Raw genomic sequence first — 18959 nt, forward strand, 5'->3', positions numbered from 1 at the left:
TTTAACACAAAAATCTCCTTCCTTACATTTTTGGCTTAAGCCTGCAAACCATTCAAAAATTTCTGTAAAATTCTGGAATTTGCAGAGACCCATCATGTTATTAAAATTATTACAATATTTTTATATCACATTATTATATATATCCTGTACATATATATACATACACAGTGCACTTCTATTTGCTTTCATGCTTTAAACATACACACCTTCTAGTAGAAAATTCCATCAATATGCTCTAACATAAATCAAGAAGAAAAAGTAAATTATGCAAAACAAGGTTTTTGCAGCTCAATGTTTTAGCCAGCCTGGATGGCTGAGTGGTTAGTGTATCCGCTCTCCAGCCAAAAGGCTGTGGGTTCGAATCTCACCATGGGTATGAATGTTTGTGATTGTCTGTGAAAATACCAGAGGGTGGTGATCAACAGTAGATGGTGTTGGTGTAGATGATGAAGGTAGTTGAGGGTAGTGGATTGGTGGAGACGGAGAGTTGTAGAGTAGGTGCCCTCCCTTAATGAGGCTTTGGACTCTCTGGAAGTGTTACGTAATAATAATAGTACAGCAGCTGAGTTTGGCTCCAAGACATGCTTGATTCAAAGGAGTAACCGTGTTTTTTTTTATATGCTACTTACTACACCTATCAAAGATTTTTTGAATTAATCTTCCTTTTCCACTAGCCTCCAAAATACGTTATGCTTGCAAAAAATTTGAAACATAAATTACATATAAAATGAGTTGCAAGCATGAACATATAACCCCTATGTTATATTTATAGTACAAATTTAGTAAAATGCAACAAAATAAGAATATTACAGATTATTATATCACTAATTAATAGTCTGTAAAAAATTATAATTTACGTGGGATATTATAGATGAATAGAGTAACTACATAGAAGCATTAAATGAATGAAAAGGATAAAGAATAAGTACAATTAAGAAATAGAAAGTGGATTTCAATGTGTACAAATATTGCAATTAATAATGGGCAAAACTTAAGCATGGATAGGAATAAAATAGAGTATCCTATTGAGGATTGCAGAAAATAAGAGTAGAATATGCATTACGCATTAACCTTCAATATAAAATGGCAACCAGAGAAGGAAAAAAATTAGATTTAAATATAGGAAGCTATTTTGTCAAAAACATATTTCACTCAATATATAACCATTTACTAGCAGTAATGATCCAATAAAATCAATTCTAAATGCCACTAGAGTACCTTAAAATTTACTCTAGCAATATCACTTTTGAAAGGGATTTATTAATTTCTTCTTCTTATCTTCCCCTCTCCAGCCTCCAACATTAAAGGAATGAGGGATTATTTGCAAGTGTCTAATTTAAAGTGATTGATAATTAATCATAAAAAATTACTTTAGAGACATTGGGGTGGGAAGGTCATTTGAATTAATAAACTAACTAAATATAAAGGGTGATAACTTATAGTAAAATCAGGTAAGCCTTTGTTCCACTGATGCAATTTTTACTAATTTTAAAAATATGCATCTCAACTTACAATACTTTAAATCAGTTTCCACAAAAGCATCACGAATGATAATCAAGTTTGACATGGATATTTGGACGTCAATAATATGTAGTGGAATAAACACACTTCTATAAATATAATAAATACTAACTGAAATTTATTTAGTTAATAAATTATTACACCAATATTTTGCATTTTCATGGACACAAAGCAATACACTGAGCACATACCCCAGAATGGCAGCAGTGCAAATAATGAATGTGGTTCCTCCAAGCAGATATTTGCAGTTCTTCCTGTTCGTCTAAAGAAGCATAGCTTGTAAAGGAAAGGAATGCAGTAGATCACAGGATGGTCTACTGCATCCCTTACCTGCACTTAAGCTATTCCAGAGTATAGCAGATGCCATGGATGCAGATCACCAGATTCAGTAGAAAAAAAATTCCCTCTTGTACAGGAAGGATATAAATTCAAGATATTATTCCTAGAATCTGCTTCAATAATTTAGCTGTCTCACTTTACCAAAAATCTGAGAGCATGTTATTGCAGGACATCCAACAAGTTTCCATCATTGCACCCATAGAGGGCATCAGGTAGGACTGTAAGATCCCGCCATTCACACTCAGTCTGTTTACTTTTTGACCTGTGTGCCTACATGTGCATGCTAAATGTGTTTTTGTCCATAAAGATGCCTTGGTGACATAATAATGTATCAACTAAATAAATTTAGTTAATTAAGTTATTAATTAAATTCAGTTAGTACTGATAAAGGTGATATGAAAACTGCAGATAAGGATATCCTAGATGTCTAGAGTAATTACTTTGAAAGAGTGTTAAACAAAACAAGCAGTGACAGAACATTTTCAAGAGGAATGCAAAAAGGAGTACATATCAATACTTGAAGTAGAAAAAAACCCATCAAACATATGAAATGCAGAAAGGAAGCTGGGGTAGATGATATTCAACCAGAAATGCTTAAGTATGGAGGTATAAAAATTTTACAGTGGCTACACTGCATAATTCAAAGGGCCTGGTTAGATGGTCGAAGTCCAGATGATTGGAGTAGAGCTCTAATAGTTACCATTTATAAAAAAAAAGGGAATAAAGCTAAATGTGAGAATTACAGAGTAATTTCTCTGCTAAGTGTTCCAAAGTAAGATTTATGCTAGCACACTTGAAAAAGAGGTTGAGAAAGATTGTGGAAGAGAAAGTTGGAGAAACCTGGGTTCAGACCAAATAGAGGTTGTCAAGATCAGATTTTCACTTTATAACAAATCATTGAGAAATCATGGGAATATGACAAGGCGCACACATAAAAAAATTTTCAAAATGAAGATATTAGAAGGAAATTGACATTGACATTGTTAGCATTCATTAATGTGTAAGTAGAGCTAACCTAAGATGGTACTGGCCATTTAAATAGAATGAGTGAGGAAGGACTAGCAAAACGTGTTTGATGTCGAGATGGCAGTAAAGAGACTCTGAGGAAGACCAAGGTCTAGGTAGATTGATTCAATCAGAAGTGCCTTAGAAGCACAAAATATTAGATATGACAATATTGGAGTGGTGACAGTAATAAACTAATTTTGAAGAAAATTGCAGACAGGAGATTAATGTAAATTTAATCATGTAGCACTGTTATAGTATCCTGAACACCCCTTGAGGGTAACATCAAGAAATTGATGATGATGATTTATTATCTACAGACGTGTTTATTCCACAATAGAAATAAGTTTTATGTTTGTTTTATTGGAAGATATATATACTTCATAAAACTTTTGGAAATAGTACAGTCAACACTCAGTATAACAAACCTGTAGGGATGAAAGGAATACTTGAAGTGGAAGGATTAAAAAAAATACTAATGCTATGGAGCACCAACAAGGAATTTTTTTCAGCAATTTGGTATAACAACTGAAGTTTACTATAACAGTGATTATAACATAATTTGAAAGCCAAATGGCTATTTTTCTGGCATCCTTAATAATAATTAAGGGGATACAAATCCCTTGTTGTTCACCTTTATGGCATTCGTATAGTAAAGGTATGCAAGTTCTTTTCACTTAAACCTTGTTATCTTCCAGGTCTACCTACTCACTGATGAGACCTCAAAAAAGGTTGAAACCAGTCTGGGTAGTGACCTCTCCTCATAATGAAATTAGTATTACATCCCCTAGGGGCTGTGTTTTTACATTATGAGAAAATAGCAAGGATAGTGAGGGAGCTTGCTCCATCTTTGCTTCGAGTTGCCTTGGTGTTGTACTAACAAGTGGTCATTTACACTTGGATTCGCCGATAGTTTTTCGGTATATATGAAACCCATAGATTCATAGTTCTCGATCTTAGAGTTTTGCTTACTGGCAGTTGAACAACAAGGGATTTGTATCCCCTTAATTATTATAACAGTGATTGTTATAGTGAGTCAATCATCTCCCCCAGTTTACCAAATTGAAGTAGAATGACTTAATATTATTAATAATGCATGCAGGTTTATAATATGAAAGAAATTAAAGCACTAGAGTTAAAGCCTACAGAGTTAGTTGCCTTAATTACAGATGACTTAACTACTCAGCTTTTAACTTCAAAATTATAATTTATATTTAAAAAAATCACTTAATATCAGAGAAATACAATATTATTAATCTGCTAATTTAAGAAATACATACTTATGTATTTGTAAAACTCTCATTATTGCTTTTCTGGAAACATGACAAAGGGTAAAATCAACACCAAGATATGATAAAGATGGCACTAATATGATATCTTGCAAGATATCATATCAATTCTTGTAGAAATTAAATTTCTACAACCTAAGAAAGATGAAGCTTAATTTTACTTCGTTCAATACTAAAGAGTAAGAATGCTTTTCCATTTATTAAAAATAATGTAACGAAAATAATGCTCAAACTAGCTCTACTCTAAGGGATGATTAAAAATACTATAGTAAAAATCTTAAAACTCACAATATAAAAATATTTTGAAAATATTTACCTTTAAAAACAGTTTCATCAACATCAAAATAAGGTCTCTATTTTTGGTATATAAGAAAGAATTCTGTCTGTTTGTTTTTATTTTAATAGCAACCTTGGAAGCAACAAAGGCACTTGATTACTGGATTCCAGTTATATTACTCCATAACAATTTGTGAAAGACAATTTTTCTTCATTTAAAAAAATGCAAATAGATGCATATAAATGTATTCACATGATAAAAAACTTGAGTGAAAAAAGGTCTGTACAGTCGTTGCAATATCAATACTTTATACATCATAAACAATGGCAGGAGGGATATGTTACAAAGGTAGCAGTGTAGCAAGCAATGACACCACAAATGGCAGCTATAACCATATATGCAGCAGAAGAACCTGTAAGATGTACTATATAACCTAAAAACAAAGAAGGAATTATTTGTGAAAGGTAAAATGCAGTATCTAAAACTGCCATATCTTCTCCTATACCTCTTTCTAAATAGCAATCAGTGTAGTAAACCTAAAAAAAGAAAATTTTAAAAATAAATATTTGTGTACTTTCAAGTATTTGAATTTAGTAAATACTAAGTGTGAGAAAAAAAAGTCATTTTACACTTAACAAAAAATATAAAATTATTCAAAATTCCAATATATTTCACCCAGTGTAGCATGGATATCATCAGGAAGAAATACCAGTAACTACATTCAAAACATAGTCATAAGAATGAGCCATGTAGCATGTGTTTACTGGCTTGCTGATAAATAGGAATATTAGAAAAGAATTTCAATATCCCACCAAAGGAACTACTGAACAAACAGCATGGATTCTTTGCAAATTCAGTGTATATACTTCTTTCAAACAAGCTTGGAAATTGTCTTCTTTCTTACCATCTACAAAAGGATAAATTACCACTTCTCTCCTTACGTGTTTATCAAGTACTCTGCTCATGTCATCTTTGAATCATGTTGTGAATGTAGTTATCAGGGATGATGTCCATGTTATATTGGATGAAATACATCTGAGTTTTTGAAAAAAATTCTGTATTTTTTCTGTGTGTAAGGTGTATAAATATCTACAAATATGTCTAGTACACATTACCTTAAAACAACTTGCACTCTTTGTAAATAAATGCCCTCTCTTTTACTCAAATCGACACAATTGTACTATGCCAGCAATGCGAGGAAAATCAGTGAAAAATCCTGACTAAATAAGCAGTGATTTAATGATTTAACGTGTGATTTTTCACACGTTAAATCATTAAATCACTGCTTATTTAGTCAGGATTATGTCAAAGATGAAGGCAAGAGAAGAGATTACTCAAGAAAGAAAAGCTGATTAAGTCAAGAATTACAATTTTTTGTAATTGGCTAAATTATAAATAAAAGGATAGCAATTTGAGTTTACCTATTAAATGCAATACAGCTAGAGAGAGAAAAAAAAAATCACAAATATCAAAACTGAGTTGATTATCTTTTGAAGATTATCAAAAAATATTTGTGCAAATTAATGTGAAATAAGTACATAAATGCATGATTAAGAAATAATTTATAAATTTAACAATTCTTTTTGAGAAGGGGAAAAAAATTAGTTGACTCTTACTGTAGAAAACTTTCATGAACCACACAAACAATTTGATGTGGTAGATAATTTGCTATATCTGCGCGGTTAGCCTAGTGGCTTTGCGCTTCGCAACCATATGCCTGGGGAAGGAGTGTCCTAGGTTCGATTCCCGTCAAAGACGTGAGGAGCTGAAGGATCTTCCTCAGCCATAGCCAAGTTAGCCGGTATTGGGCGCGGGCAGTAGGGTTTTTTCCGCCAGTTTATCTGGTGTTTTTCATCCCGCAAGCAGGCAAACCGGCCCCGTGAACACACATGGATACAGCCAAGAATACCTTGAGGCATAGAATTGACCAGTCTATCCTCGTATTTCGGTTACGAAATCCAAGCATGCTTGGAAGGTTGTGGGCCTTAAAGGCCTGTTAAAGCCATTGGGATAGATAGATAGATAGATAATTTGCTATAGTGAAATTTTTTTTAGCACTGCATTCTGCCTATGGGCTTTCGTTTGGACTTTCTACTAGTTTGTTATAGCGATTTTGATTTTCCCTTTCAGCTATTTCCGAGCATAGGCGACTTTGTAGGCATTACCCACAAAGTACTCCTGATGAGATTTTTACAAGGTAGTTCATCATTGCTTTCCTCAACCTCCCCAATTTTATCCAGGCTCAGGACCGGCATATGGCTGGGACATATTCACGACTGAAATTCGTGTGTGTTCTCGTGGCCAGTTTACCTGTTCTGGGTGAAAAAAACCCCTACCTCCATAGGAGACCGGCTAACTCACGTCACTGATGGGAATCGAACCCAGGTCTTTCCAACCAAAGGCTTCGTCTATACTGACTGAGCTACTGAGGCTCTGTTATAGTGAGTAATGATAATTTACCTTGACATTTCAACTTCCATACCCATGTCATTTCAAGGATGTATGTATGCACTACAAGCTAAGAGCTATCAGGATAATGGTAAACTGTTGCTATTCTGAATCTAACCTTAACAATGAGTTTGACCTTTCCTTGGAGGAGGAAACTAAAAAAATTCAAAATCATAGCAATCTGATGGTTTCGAGAGGCATAGAAATGCACAAGACCATTTAAAAGGTATGAATTAGCATACACCTAGGTACTGCATTTTTAGCAGTGTTAACTATGAAGATTGTCTAAAACAATCTGGCTTGGTTGAATGAGTGGTTAACATATTCACTTTCCAATCAGCAGGCTGCAGGTTTGAATTCCACCAAAGAGATGGATATCTGTCTATGTCTTTAGGTGAAAGATGAATTTCTTCAGCCAGCTTAATGGAGACCTGAGGATGGCATGAAAAAAGTTTGATGTTTGGTCTCTAGTTTAAGGTTTCTGGATTATGTAAAACATCCAAACACACAAAAAAAACAAAAAAAAAACAACCTTTTGTGAATGGGGCACACATAAAAACAGAATGACTATAAGAGTGACAACTGGAATTAAGATGGTGAATGATGAGTGATCAGGCTGATATTAGATGACAGTATGAGAATAGAGTAGTTTTAAAAAAGAACAGTGTGTGTTCTAAAATGCTGGTGTAGCTACGTACTGGAATCCTGGGTATAAATTATGGAAGAATTTGTTGAAGCCTAGGCTTGCTATCACTTTGGAATAGAACAATGAACTGCAGTAAGACTGTCAAAGTGGATCAAATTTTAGAGAAGTTAAGGCTGTTTGATGCAGGAATGAGCTTTCTTTTGTCACCATGTTCATCGTTTGTAATTTGGATTAAACATCTAATCTCTTATATGTATGATATATTACATTACAAGTGTAGCTTATTTGATAAACACCCTTATAAGATAAAGCGTGTAGAAAGGGAGAGGATCCCAAGAACAGTTAAATATCTCTTTGCTTTTATGGGATTTGAAAGTGGTTAAATTAAATTTAGTGAAAAGTTGTCAGATTTCGCTAGCTAGCTTTTGCATCTGGCTAGCTATTATACAAATCTGTATGACATTCGTGAGTATTCCATTAATAATACTGTAATCATTTTTGTTATAGCATTTAACATCAAAGAATTAAATGAAATATTCTTGAATTCATTTTTCTCCATGGAATCAGAAGACTCACTGCAGGAGACCTACTATTCACACAATACTTATCATACCTTTCTTTATACTCAATCACTGAATAAAGTACTCAAACTATCTCTGGCAGCCCATTCCATCTATTCACTACCCTCGAAACACAAAAAGTTACTTCTAGCATCCTCATTAACCACACTCTTGCAAAATTTCCATGGGTAATTTTGCAAGAGTGTGGTTAATGTTCTCTCTCTTTCTTACATGTACTGAAAAATTTTTTTTAGTGTCAATTGTATAAAACCCCTTTAATACCTATGCTTTGATCGTGTCTCCTCTTTTTTAAGAATCTGTAAATATTCATGTGCAGAACAAATTCCAGAATATACTGAATATTCCAAAATGATGTCACTGAGTAACATAGTACATTAATTTTTCTAAATCTTGGGAAAAAAAAAGTTGCAGATAAGCTGAATAAAAGTGGAAATTACTATAAAACAAGTTTATTTTATCCATATATATATATATATATATATATGGAATGCAGGTGTATTTTATGCAAATATGGCTAACAAACACTATTATATTTCATTAAGTAATACTAAACTTTGTCGATGGATTGTTACCCTGTTGTGGTGGAAAAAAGTGGGATTCCCAGTCACCTTGGTTGGCATATAAATGTTCTTAGCATCACAAGATGAGATTCGAATCAAAGTTTTCCAACCAAAGAGTATCACCTTTATTAAATGAGCTATTTTAAGCTCTTTTGTTGTCAAGTGCATTAACATTCCCACATTTAAAGAAATGTCATGTGAAGACAATAGTAGTCTTTATTTTCCAAATAGGAGACCATCATTATTCCCACACAATATATATACAAGTCCTCTGTTGACAGACAAGTTCAACATAAGACCAAAAAACTTTGCTCTGGAACAGATGAAATGGAGAAAAAGCTGTATCTAAGAGATATGAGTATTCTGGAACTCTGCAGTATGCCACAGAGACCAAGAAGAATAAGAATAAAGCATCAAACAGCATGGGAAGATGCTTCTCAACCATCAGCAATTCCTGGAATCAGATTCACTATTGTGGAAGGTCAATGTGATGACGCATTACAAATTGGGCATCTCCTGATTCACCATAACTTTATGGAAAACATATAGCTCAAAATACTAATTTACAGTCCTTTGGCCTTTGCAGTGATTGGGATCATGCTTGAGGAAAATACAGATCAGATGGTCTATCATATGTCTGTTAATTTAGTGTTTGATTAAATGTCAGATACTAAAGACAGTCATTTGAATTTAAGAATCAAATTTACAAAAAGCTAATTCATTCCTCAGAGACTACACATATTTATGCCATCAGTATATATATGTTTTGTTTGTAAAAAAAGATTTTATATGGATCAATGAATGAATTTTGCTATCAAAAGATGAGAAGGAGATAAGTGAGCATTTAATCACACTTTTGAGTGGTTAGTCATTTTTTTTTTTTTTTAATAAAAAAACCCACTTCATATATAAATCATTTATTTATTTGCCTGTGAGGTGATGGTATGTCCAAGTTACACTGCTATTTAGTTGATATAAATGCTTCTTATTATCATTAATTCACCTTTTAGGGGTTCTCAAATAAAAGGATAGTGTATGAGCAGGAGGATAAGCAGGGGTTTTTTTGCATGGGGAGTTGTGGATGACCGGAATGTGACAAGCACTGAAACAGTGAGCTCTCCCACAATCTAGTCTTTTGATTCCATGAAAGTCTGATAATAATAATAAAACCAATAAATGTTTTATGAATCTGTCTTGCATTCATTTTTTGGCATATTGTTTATTTGATGATTTGCAGTTTGAATAAATCGCCTTTCATATTAATTGTTTTCAGTGAACTGTCATGCAGCAAATTTTTTTTTTTGAGCAAATCTCTTTCGATGAATTTTTTTACCAGTTAACTGTTGATCAACTGTTTTGTTCAGTGTCAGTGTTTTCAATGAATTTTCTGTACACTAACCAAACCAGAACAATGGACAGATGTAGAGACTAAGAATAAGGTGTATGTATCTATCCAAGTCTATTCCGTAAATGGTTACAGGTGCTCATATCTGCATGTGGACTATGCAAAGCATTCTTGCAACTGAATCTAATATATTTAATAAAACATTTGCTTTGCATTTCAGGAAGACAAAATTTCACTCAAATTCAACACATAAAATAGTTTAAAAAATTCAAATTAATACAGCAATTTTCACTTTATTACTTACTTCTTTTGAGTTGTTATAGGCAGCCAATAAATTATAAGGTATTGTTGTTACTGCAGCAAATCCCAATCCTGATAGAGCTGCAAAGATATTAATTAATATTAAATTGCTACAAAAAATGGTTCCAAGCATGCTAAGAGTAAACAGCATCATTCCAAATATATATGTTGCACACTGTCCATAATGTTGAATTAGTTTTTCTTGCACAAGAGCAGCATATACAGCAGCTGAAAAAGCCAAAAAAAAAAAGCTAATTAGAACATTAAACTTAAATATGATATAAAGATACAAAAAAGAATATATCTACATACACAGATCTTTAAGATCAACTTCATTAGGAAATAACTTGTATGATAAGTTACAGTTTGTGATACCTGAGCAGGTACTAAAATGTCACAGGGATACATTAAATGCTATTTCCTTTATTATTTTTTATTTGCTTTTGTTCATCATGTTATTTCTCTACAGTGTGATTTTTAAGACCCTGTCATCACAGCTTGTGATTCAATATTATATTATTTGTTGCTGATACTGCAATCGACACATCAAAATTTGAGATAAAATGCCAAAATACCAGATGCGAAACAAATGCAGGTGTTATTTTGATATCTACAATATCAATATAAATGTCACTGTAGATAGTAAATTCACTCGCAGAATGTGATTTTCAAGTCAGAAATATAATTTGATGTGTATAGACATAAAATTATTTCAATCAAGTTTTCTCTGATCATTAAGCAATCAGTTTAAAATTAAGAAAACAAACAAAGCAGACTTGTGTTAACAGATCAGGAAACTACACACAAGCCTTCTTTCTGTGGTTTCTTAATTTTAAACTAATTGCTTAATGAAAAATAATTGTTCTTAAACACTGATTTATATGACACAAATAAAGATAGGCACATCATCTTTTATTTTTAATAATGTTATGCATTTTGTCATGCTAAAACAAACTATGCTAAAATAGAAAATATTACAACAGATATTACTAAATACAGAATCTTGGTACATTTGACCTGGTGACGTTTAACATTTATATTTCACATTAAATGGGCTTAATAAATTTTAGGTATATACAAGAACAATATTTGGGCAAGGATTATATCTATAGCTCTCAGATTTTATATATATATTGTACTGTTATGGTTCTTGACCAGATTATAGCAATTACCAATTTTCGGGTATTATGTAGTACATATATTTGATATTTACTTCACTAAACAGGCAAAGCTTCCTATCTGTCACAGTATGAGAAGCCATGCAAACAGAGAATCTGGTAGACAGTTGTATGATAACAGATCCAGTTTATATGTACCTCATGTTAAAAAGGGAGCAACCTCGTGACCAGAAAAAAAGAGGCAAACTAATGGTCTGCAGATTAACATTTTTAAGAAAATGTGCTAGGTATGTCTATAAAATGAATAACAATCAACAATGTAAAAAAGATTTATTGGCACAAATATTTCATGTCTTGTTACAAGGATATCACAGAAAGAATATAAAAAGAAACGGAAAAATAACATATGTCCCACAGAATGTTACTACTCAACTTTAGGTCACAACTGTATGAGAGAGAGAGGGAAAATCCATAGTACTATTAGAGTTCGAAGGAAACAAATAATTTAGTTAATCCAAAATAAGGATCCAATATACATCATTAAAAAATTACTGACAATTAATAATGATTAGAATTAATTTCCAGTTACCATGTAGACAGAATCACAATGCATTATTCTAAAATCTTGACTAGTTTCATGTACATTATAGTACATTTCTTCAGAAAAGTGAAATAAAATTACTTGATATTACACTAAATGGGTTTATAAGCAAAACTGTATCAGTAGTAAGAAACATTTAAAACAGACTATCCACTCAAAAAGACAGGAGTATGTACAAAATCATTTGTTCATTTGGAATGTGCTGTGGGACAAACAGGCCAGTAAGGAGAAATATGTATGCAGGAACATAAGGATTGGAGAAAAAAAAGGTAAGATAATCAAGATGAACCTCCTCACAACAAAAAAACCAAGTACTGTAATAGTGTACTGAAATGGCCTATAGTGATTATAGTTTCTTCATCATGCCATTTCAAGGAATCATCAGAAATGTTAAAAAACTAATTACTATAACTAGAAACAATTATTCTACTAGATCAGATCTGGTTTAGTTTCATCAAAAACCTATCTGTTTTTGATCTGTCCATCTTCCATCCTTTTATCCACCTTGATTTGTAACTGTTGAACAGAGTTTCATGTGGTATCATGTCAAATGTCTTTATAAAATACACCAGTATCATCGTGTAGCCATTCCCTTTATCTAACTCAACTGTCACTCTATCATAAAAAGTTGGCAGATTACTAAGGCACGATCAACCCATCACAAAGCCATGTTTCTCTCACAGAGTATCATATTCTTATCCACCCATTCCTGAATTCTCTTTTTGATCAACTTTTCCAGTACTTTTACCACAACTTCTGAGATATATGTTACTCTTACTGGGCTATAATTTGCTACCACAGACTTCTTCTCTCTTCCATCAGCTATGTGGATGATGATGAGGCCGAATGAACTCTTTCCACTTCTGTCTGTCCCGGGAGAGTCCGAACAATTCTGTCCAGTTTGGTTTTCAGGTCCTCTTTCATTTTGTCTACCCATCTAATTCTGGGCTGTCCTTTGGATCTTTTACTTTCCATCGTTCTATTCAGGGCTTTAGATGGTAGTGTTTCTGTTCCCATTCTGGTCACATGGCCAAACTATCGCAGTCTTCTTTCTTGGATTTTGCCTATTATTGTTATTTCTGGTTTTAGTCGTTTCCTTAGGTCTTCGTTTCTTAGTCGATCCAGCAGAAATACTCCAAGTAATCTTCTTAGCCAACCCATTTCAGTAACTAATAATTTTTTCTCTTCAGCCTTTTTGAGATTCCAGCATTCACTTCCATAGGGGAGTATTGGGAGGATCATTGTTTCATAGATTCTTACTTTTGTTACTTGTTTGATGTCTCTTGATTTCCATATTTTATTAAGTCATCCAAAAGTTTGGGATACTTGACTGATTTGTCTGTTTATATCTTTTATAATTTCAACATTGTACTCAATAACTCCTCCAAGGTAGGTGAAGTTTTCTACCTGCTCTAGATTCTTACTATCAATTTCAATTTTCAGATTGGTGCTTCTTTTTCCTATTTGCATATTTGTTTTGTCTATATTTATGTTTAATCCAGATTTTATACACTCCTCCTTTATTTTATCAGAAATTCGCTGTAGATTTTCTTCTGTGCTTCAAAGTAATGCAATGTCGTCTGCAAATTTTAAATTTGTCACATTTTCCCCATATATTTTGATTCCGGAGTCTTCATTGTTTAAGGCCTTACTGGTTGCTTCTTCCAGTGTAAGATTGAACAGGTCTGGTGACAGATTGCATCCCTGTCTTACTCTGCTCTCTGTGTGGAACCAGTTGGTTAAGGTGTCCTCCATTCGTACTGCACTTTCAGATTTCTCATAGAGATTCTTTATTATTCTTATGGTTTTGTTGGGAATTCCAAATCCTTCAATAATTTTCCATAGTTCTCTTCTACGGATTGAATCAACTGCCTGACAAAAGTCTATGAAATTTATGTAGCAACTTTGGTTGTACTCTAGTGTCTTTTCTATTAGCTGTCTTAAGGTGAATAGTTGATCAATTGTGCTTCGCCCTGGTCTGAAACCTGCTTGTTCTTCTCCTAGTGCCAGTTCTATACATGGCCTAATTTGTTTTTGGAGTACTTTCGTAAAAACCTTACTTGGAATACTGAGGAAGTTAATGCCTCTGTAATTATTGCATTCTGTTTTATCTCCTTTTTTTTGTATATAGGAGTTATGACTGATTTGGTCCAACTGATTAGGCACTGCTTCGTTTTTGTAGATCCTTTCAAATAATGTTTTTAATGGTTCCAAAAGTTGTTCCTTTCCTGTTTTTAAGAATTCTGCATGTATTTGATCAATGCTGGGTGCTTTCCTAGTTTTTCATAATCAGTTTTGCACTGTTTATCATCTGAATAGTAGGGCACGAGTTTGTTGCATTTCATTCTTACAAAGTCTGCTCTGGAATCATAAATTTTTTTTTTTTTGCACATGTTTCTAACTGTTGTATAAGCTGAATAAGAAGCTGGAGTTTATAATCTAAGCCATGTTCAATGGCTTAGATTTATCAAAGGCTCCATTTTTATCATGGATGGCAGAGGCACATTGGCTTGGATACAGGTGTGTGTGTGTAAGGGGGGGGGGGGGGTTGTAGTGGTGTAGGGAATGAAGGCTCTCATTCCAGTGAGGAATATTTCAGTTACTAGTTCAGTGCAGGTGTTTGGATCATGAGAACGAAAACAGCGTAAAAATCCAGAGGCCATAATTATGCCAATTATCCCAGTTGGCATAATTATAGTGCCATAGGGTACAAGGCTGAGATTGGCTAGGCAGAGGACAAACCGTAGAGTAGGAGACGTGAATAATAACACAGAGTTGCCAAGGGGAGAGCAAACATCCATGGTATATCTGGGTGAAGTGTTGGTTAAGAAAAGGTCAAGAACATTGGTAGAATGATGAGAATTAACTAGTATTCTAGTTGGTAGATTGATTATTTGTGTTAGTCATGACCTGTTGGCAAATGATTCAGCTTCTCTACCAACCTGATCTTTGAAATTGGAGTAATGGAGCCAGTTCGTGTTATGGAAGTGCAAGAAAAAAAAAATCATCCTCTCTGGACGATTTTTTTTAGTGTATGTTACTTAGTCCCCAAGGAGGACAATCTCACAATCTGGGAAATTAGTTTATAAGAAATCAATTTTTAGTGATAGATAGTCAAAAAAGGATGGTTTGCTTCAATTTTTAGTGATAGGCGAAGGAGAGGTGATATGATTGAGACATTCAAATTACTGAAGGGTTTCTATAAGATTGATCCAGAAGATATTTTTGAAAATAGGACTGGTGGTGGGAGGACTAGGGGCCATGCATGGAAACTGGACAAGGGTGTTAGAGCTAGGTTCTTTACTTGGAGGGTGGTGAATGAGTGGAATAAGCTTCCAGAGTCTGTTGTGGGTGCTACAACCATGAATGAGTTCAAGGCAAGGTATGATAGATACTGTGTGAATGTCGAATAGTTGTTCTTGACATGATATTAGGGTCTCCCTCGATGAGTCTGTCGACTCCTTGGAGTTGCCCAGAATAATAATAATAATAATAATTTTAACTCATGGATTTGAGAGTTAGGTTAGAAGTAAAACAGTTGAGTACAGAGAGAACACAGAACTTTCAGACCTCCATATTTGGGCATTTCTGTTCAAATATCTACTCCAACTACTTTTTCTGCATTTCTGGTTTTTGATAGTGTTTTTATTTATTTATTTGTTTTTATTGAGCACTGATGCAAACTTTTGCTTGCATTCCTCTTGAATATTTTCAACCACTGTTCTGTTTCTGCTGCTGTCACTTTCATTTAATAATTTAATTTAAACATTAGGAGAGTGAACAGATGGAGTCACTGTCAGAATCGTATTAGAAATGAAGATATTTGGAAGGAACCTGACATTTTTAGCATTTCAGGAATTTTAAGCAGAGCTAATGTCAGGTGGTATGCTCGCTTAAACAGAACAGAAAAAGAGAGTTCAGAAAAGCAGGTGTTTGATGCCAAGATGTCATAAGACCAAAAGGAAGACTAGGTGGACTGATGCATTGTTAGTGACTTAGAAGATCAAAACATAAGATCCGACAGTGTTGAATATCAGACATACAAATAATTCAGAGTGAAAACCGTTGTACAAAGTTAATGATAAACTTTTCACTGTAACTGTACACTCTTAGAGGGTACCTATCAGGAATTTGATGATGTCACCTTCCTTCATAACATGATCTACATTCCTGATAGGTACATCAAACTATCCTGTACTTTCTTCAATATAGTTTATACATTACTCTGTATAAAGTTCTTTTATACCACAAAACGAGCATTTCTCTTTTCACTTTAAGACTTTTTTCTAGCTCTTCAATATTTAATTACAGATTCTTGTTATATTTCCTCCATTTGGGCTGAGAGCAGCTAGTTTCCTAATCTGCTTAGCCTTTCCTTAAGCATACTTTCATAAATCATATCTGGAACACTCAATAGGGAAATTATTCTGTAATTCTCACAATTTTATTCTACCTTTTTATAGATACTGTAGGTACTGTGTTAGCTGTACTCCATCTGAAATTTAATCTTCCGACTAGGCCTTCTGAATTATGCAGTACAGCTGTCAGCGCTGCAGAACTTTCATTTGGGCTTTCTGTTCAAATATCGACTCCAGCTACTCTTCTACATTTTTGGTTTCTGACAGTTTTTTTTCTACTGAGCACTGATACGAACTTCTGGTTGCATTACTCTTGAATATTTTCAACACTGTTCTGTTTCTGCCTCTGTCACTTCCATTTAATAACTACTCCAAACAAATCAATCTCTCCTTTCAGTTTATATGTCACCTTTATTATCTCTCATTCCTTTTACAATACTCTTTCCTCCACTCCTTAGCTCCCCCCCTCCCCCCCAATAGCCTCAAAAACACTCTGCCACATTCAATGATATATTTTCTATACTTTTGCCAAAAGAGTTTCTATGAATTTTCTTTTACTTTGGTATACCTTAAATTTCTTACATTGTTCTCAGTATTCCCTAAGGAACCTTCTAATATAATTACTCTTCTTAGAGGACTGCATGTTCAACTTCTTGAGTTCACCAAGAAGTACTCATTTTCTGTACTTGCAAACAATTCACCACATGCCTCCATGGCCATATTAATCATAAATTTCTTAAGATTTTGTTGCTGTGTCTCTATGATGTAGTTTTTGTTTTTGGATACTTTCATTTTTTCTCTATTAATACAGGATTTGTATATGCAAGTTTACAGTTCAAATCTAAAAGTTACTCAACTCTGATTCTTTTTAAAACTTTCATATATATTTTTCTTTTTGATATGATACTTTTATCTTGCTCAAAACAAAGTGGTGATCACTTTATATTTCAAATTCCTGTATATTCTTGTGTACTGAACCAGTGAAAGCAATACTCACTATCAACAATGAGACTTTTCTTGTGTCTCTCCATGTGATTTATACAGGTTATATTATATATACTGTGCACACACACATTTTTTTTTATCCTCACAACAGGTTGCAGAAACTACAGTACATTAGTGTCATCGAGTAGAAAGAAGAAACTTGCAGATGTGGTTTTTAAAGAACTGAAGACTCTTCCAAAAAACACACACACACACACACACACACACACACACACACACACACACACACACACACACACACACACACACACACAGAGAGAGAGAGAGAGATGGAATGAAAGAGAATAAGAAGTTAGTTTGAGATATTTGGAGCTGGACAGTGAACAGAAAATGATCAGCAGCTGCCTCTGTTTATGGGTTTGACAGAAAATAGAGGAATGGGTGTCTGCCATTTTAGCAAAACAATACTTATTAAAATACTTGCAATCTACTGTTTTCACCATAAGACATATTGCATGTCTTATGGCAACAATGCATCTATGAGACATGGAGTAAATTACACTTAACAAGAAATTATATTCTTTCCCCCCCCCCACCCCCCCCCCCCCCCACCCCCCCCCCCCCCCACCCCCCCCCCCCCCCACCCCCCCCCCCCCCCACCCCCCCCCCCCCCCACCCCCCCCCCCCCCCACCCCCCCCCCCCCCCACCCCCCCCCCCCCCCACCCCCCCCCCCCCCCACCCCCCCCCCCCCCCACCCCCCCCCCCCCCCACCCCCCCCCCCCCCCACCCCCCCCCCCCCCCACCCCCCCCCCCCCCCACCCCCCCCCCCCCCCACCCCCCCCCCCCCCCACCCCCCCCCCCCCCCACCCCCCCCCCCCCCCACCCCCCCCCCCCCCCACCCCCCCCCCCCCCCACCCCCCCCCCCCCCCACCCCCCCCCCCCCCCACCCCCCCCCCCCCCCACCCCCCCCCCCCCCCACCCCCCCCCCCCCCCACCCCCCCCCCCCCCCACCCCCCCCCCCCCCCACCCCCCCCCCCCCCCACCCCCCCCCCCCCCCACCCCCCCCCCCCCCCACCCCCCCCATATTCAGGAAATGACAATCAAGGAAAAGAAGGAGTAGCCATAGTATTCAACACAAAATACGAGGCTAATCTACTTGAATGGCAGGCAGTGTCAAGTAGAATGATGTGGGCTAATATCAGAATGGGGAATTGGACAATGAGACTTATTTGTGCCTTATTTGGTCCTACAGAAGGTTCTACTAAGGTAGAAGTGGAGGAATTTTTTGCTTTAGAAAAAGCAACCGACACAATGAAAAAGGAAAAGTTGGTTCTTGTTGTGGATATAAATAGCAGAGTAGGAAATGATTGTCAGACATACAAAAATATTTTGGGAAAATTTGGAGAAAAGAGCAAAGCTAATAATAATTACAAATACCTGTTGGATTTCTGCTCAGGACATGGACTGGTTATTACTAACACCATGTTCCAACATAAAAATGTGCACAAATTCACATGGAGAGAAGAAGCAAGGAATAAGAAAGTCTCATTGACTATGTTATTGTTGATAGTGATGTTTTCTCCCTGGTGCAGGACACCAGAGTGTACAGAGGATTTGAAATTGGA

The 18959-nt window shown here is 35.3% G+C and overlaps 1 protein-coding gene across 1 annotated transcript in view; it reads right to left on the bottom strand.

Annotated features, from left to right (window-relative positions):
- Positions 1 to 4718: 4718 nt before the first annotated feature.
- Positions 4719 to 18959, bottom strand: part of LOC150092800 (solute carrier family 45 member 3-like) — an 80284-nt gene continuing 66043 nt past the window's right edge. Inside the window, exons 4-5 of the mRNA XM_090414676.1 lie at positions 10316 to 10539; positions 4719 to 4967 (exon numbers count right to left, since the gene is read on the bottom strand). Coding sequence (XP_090270802.1) covers positions 4746 to 4967; positions 10316 to 10539 — 446 coding nt within the window. The 3' untranslated portion in view covers positions 4719 to 4745. The remainder of the gene's footprint in view (positions 4968 to 10315; positions 10540 to 18959) is intronic.

Source organism: Typopeltis vanoorti, chromosome 25 (assembly GCF_054136105.1).
Source record: "Typopeltis vanoorti isolate ZY-2024b chromosome 25, IOZ_Tvanoo_1.0, whole genome shotgun sequence".
NCBI classification, from domain to species: Eukaryota; Metazoa; Arthropoda; class Arachnida; order Uropygi; family Thelyphonidae; genus Typopeltis; species Typopeltis vanoorti.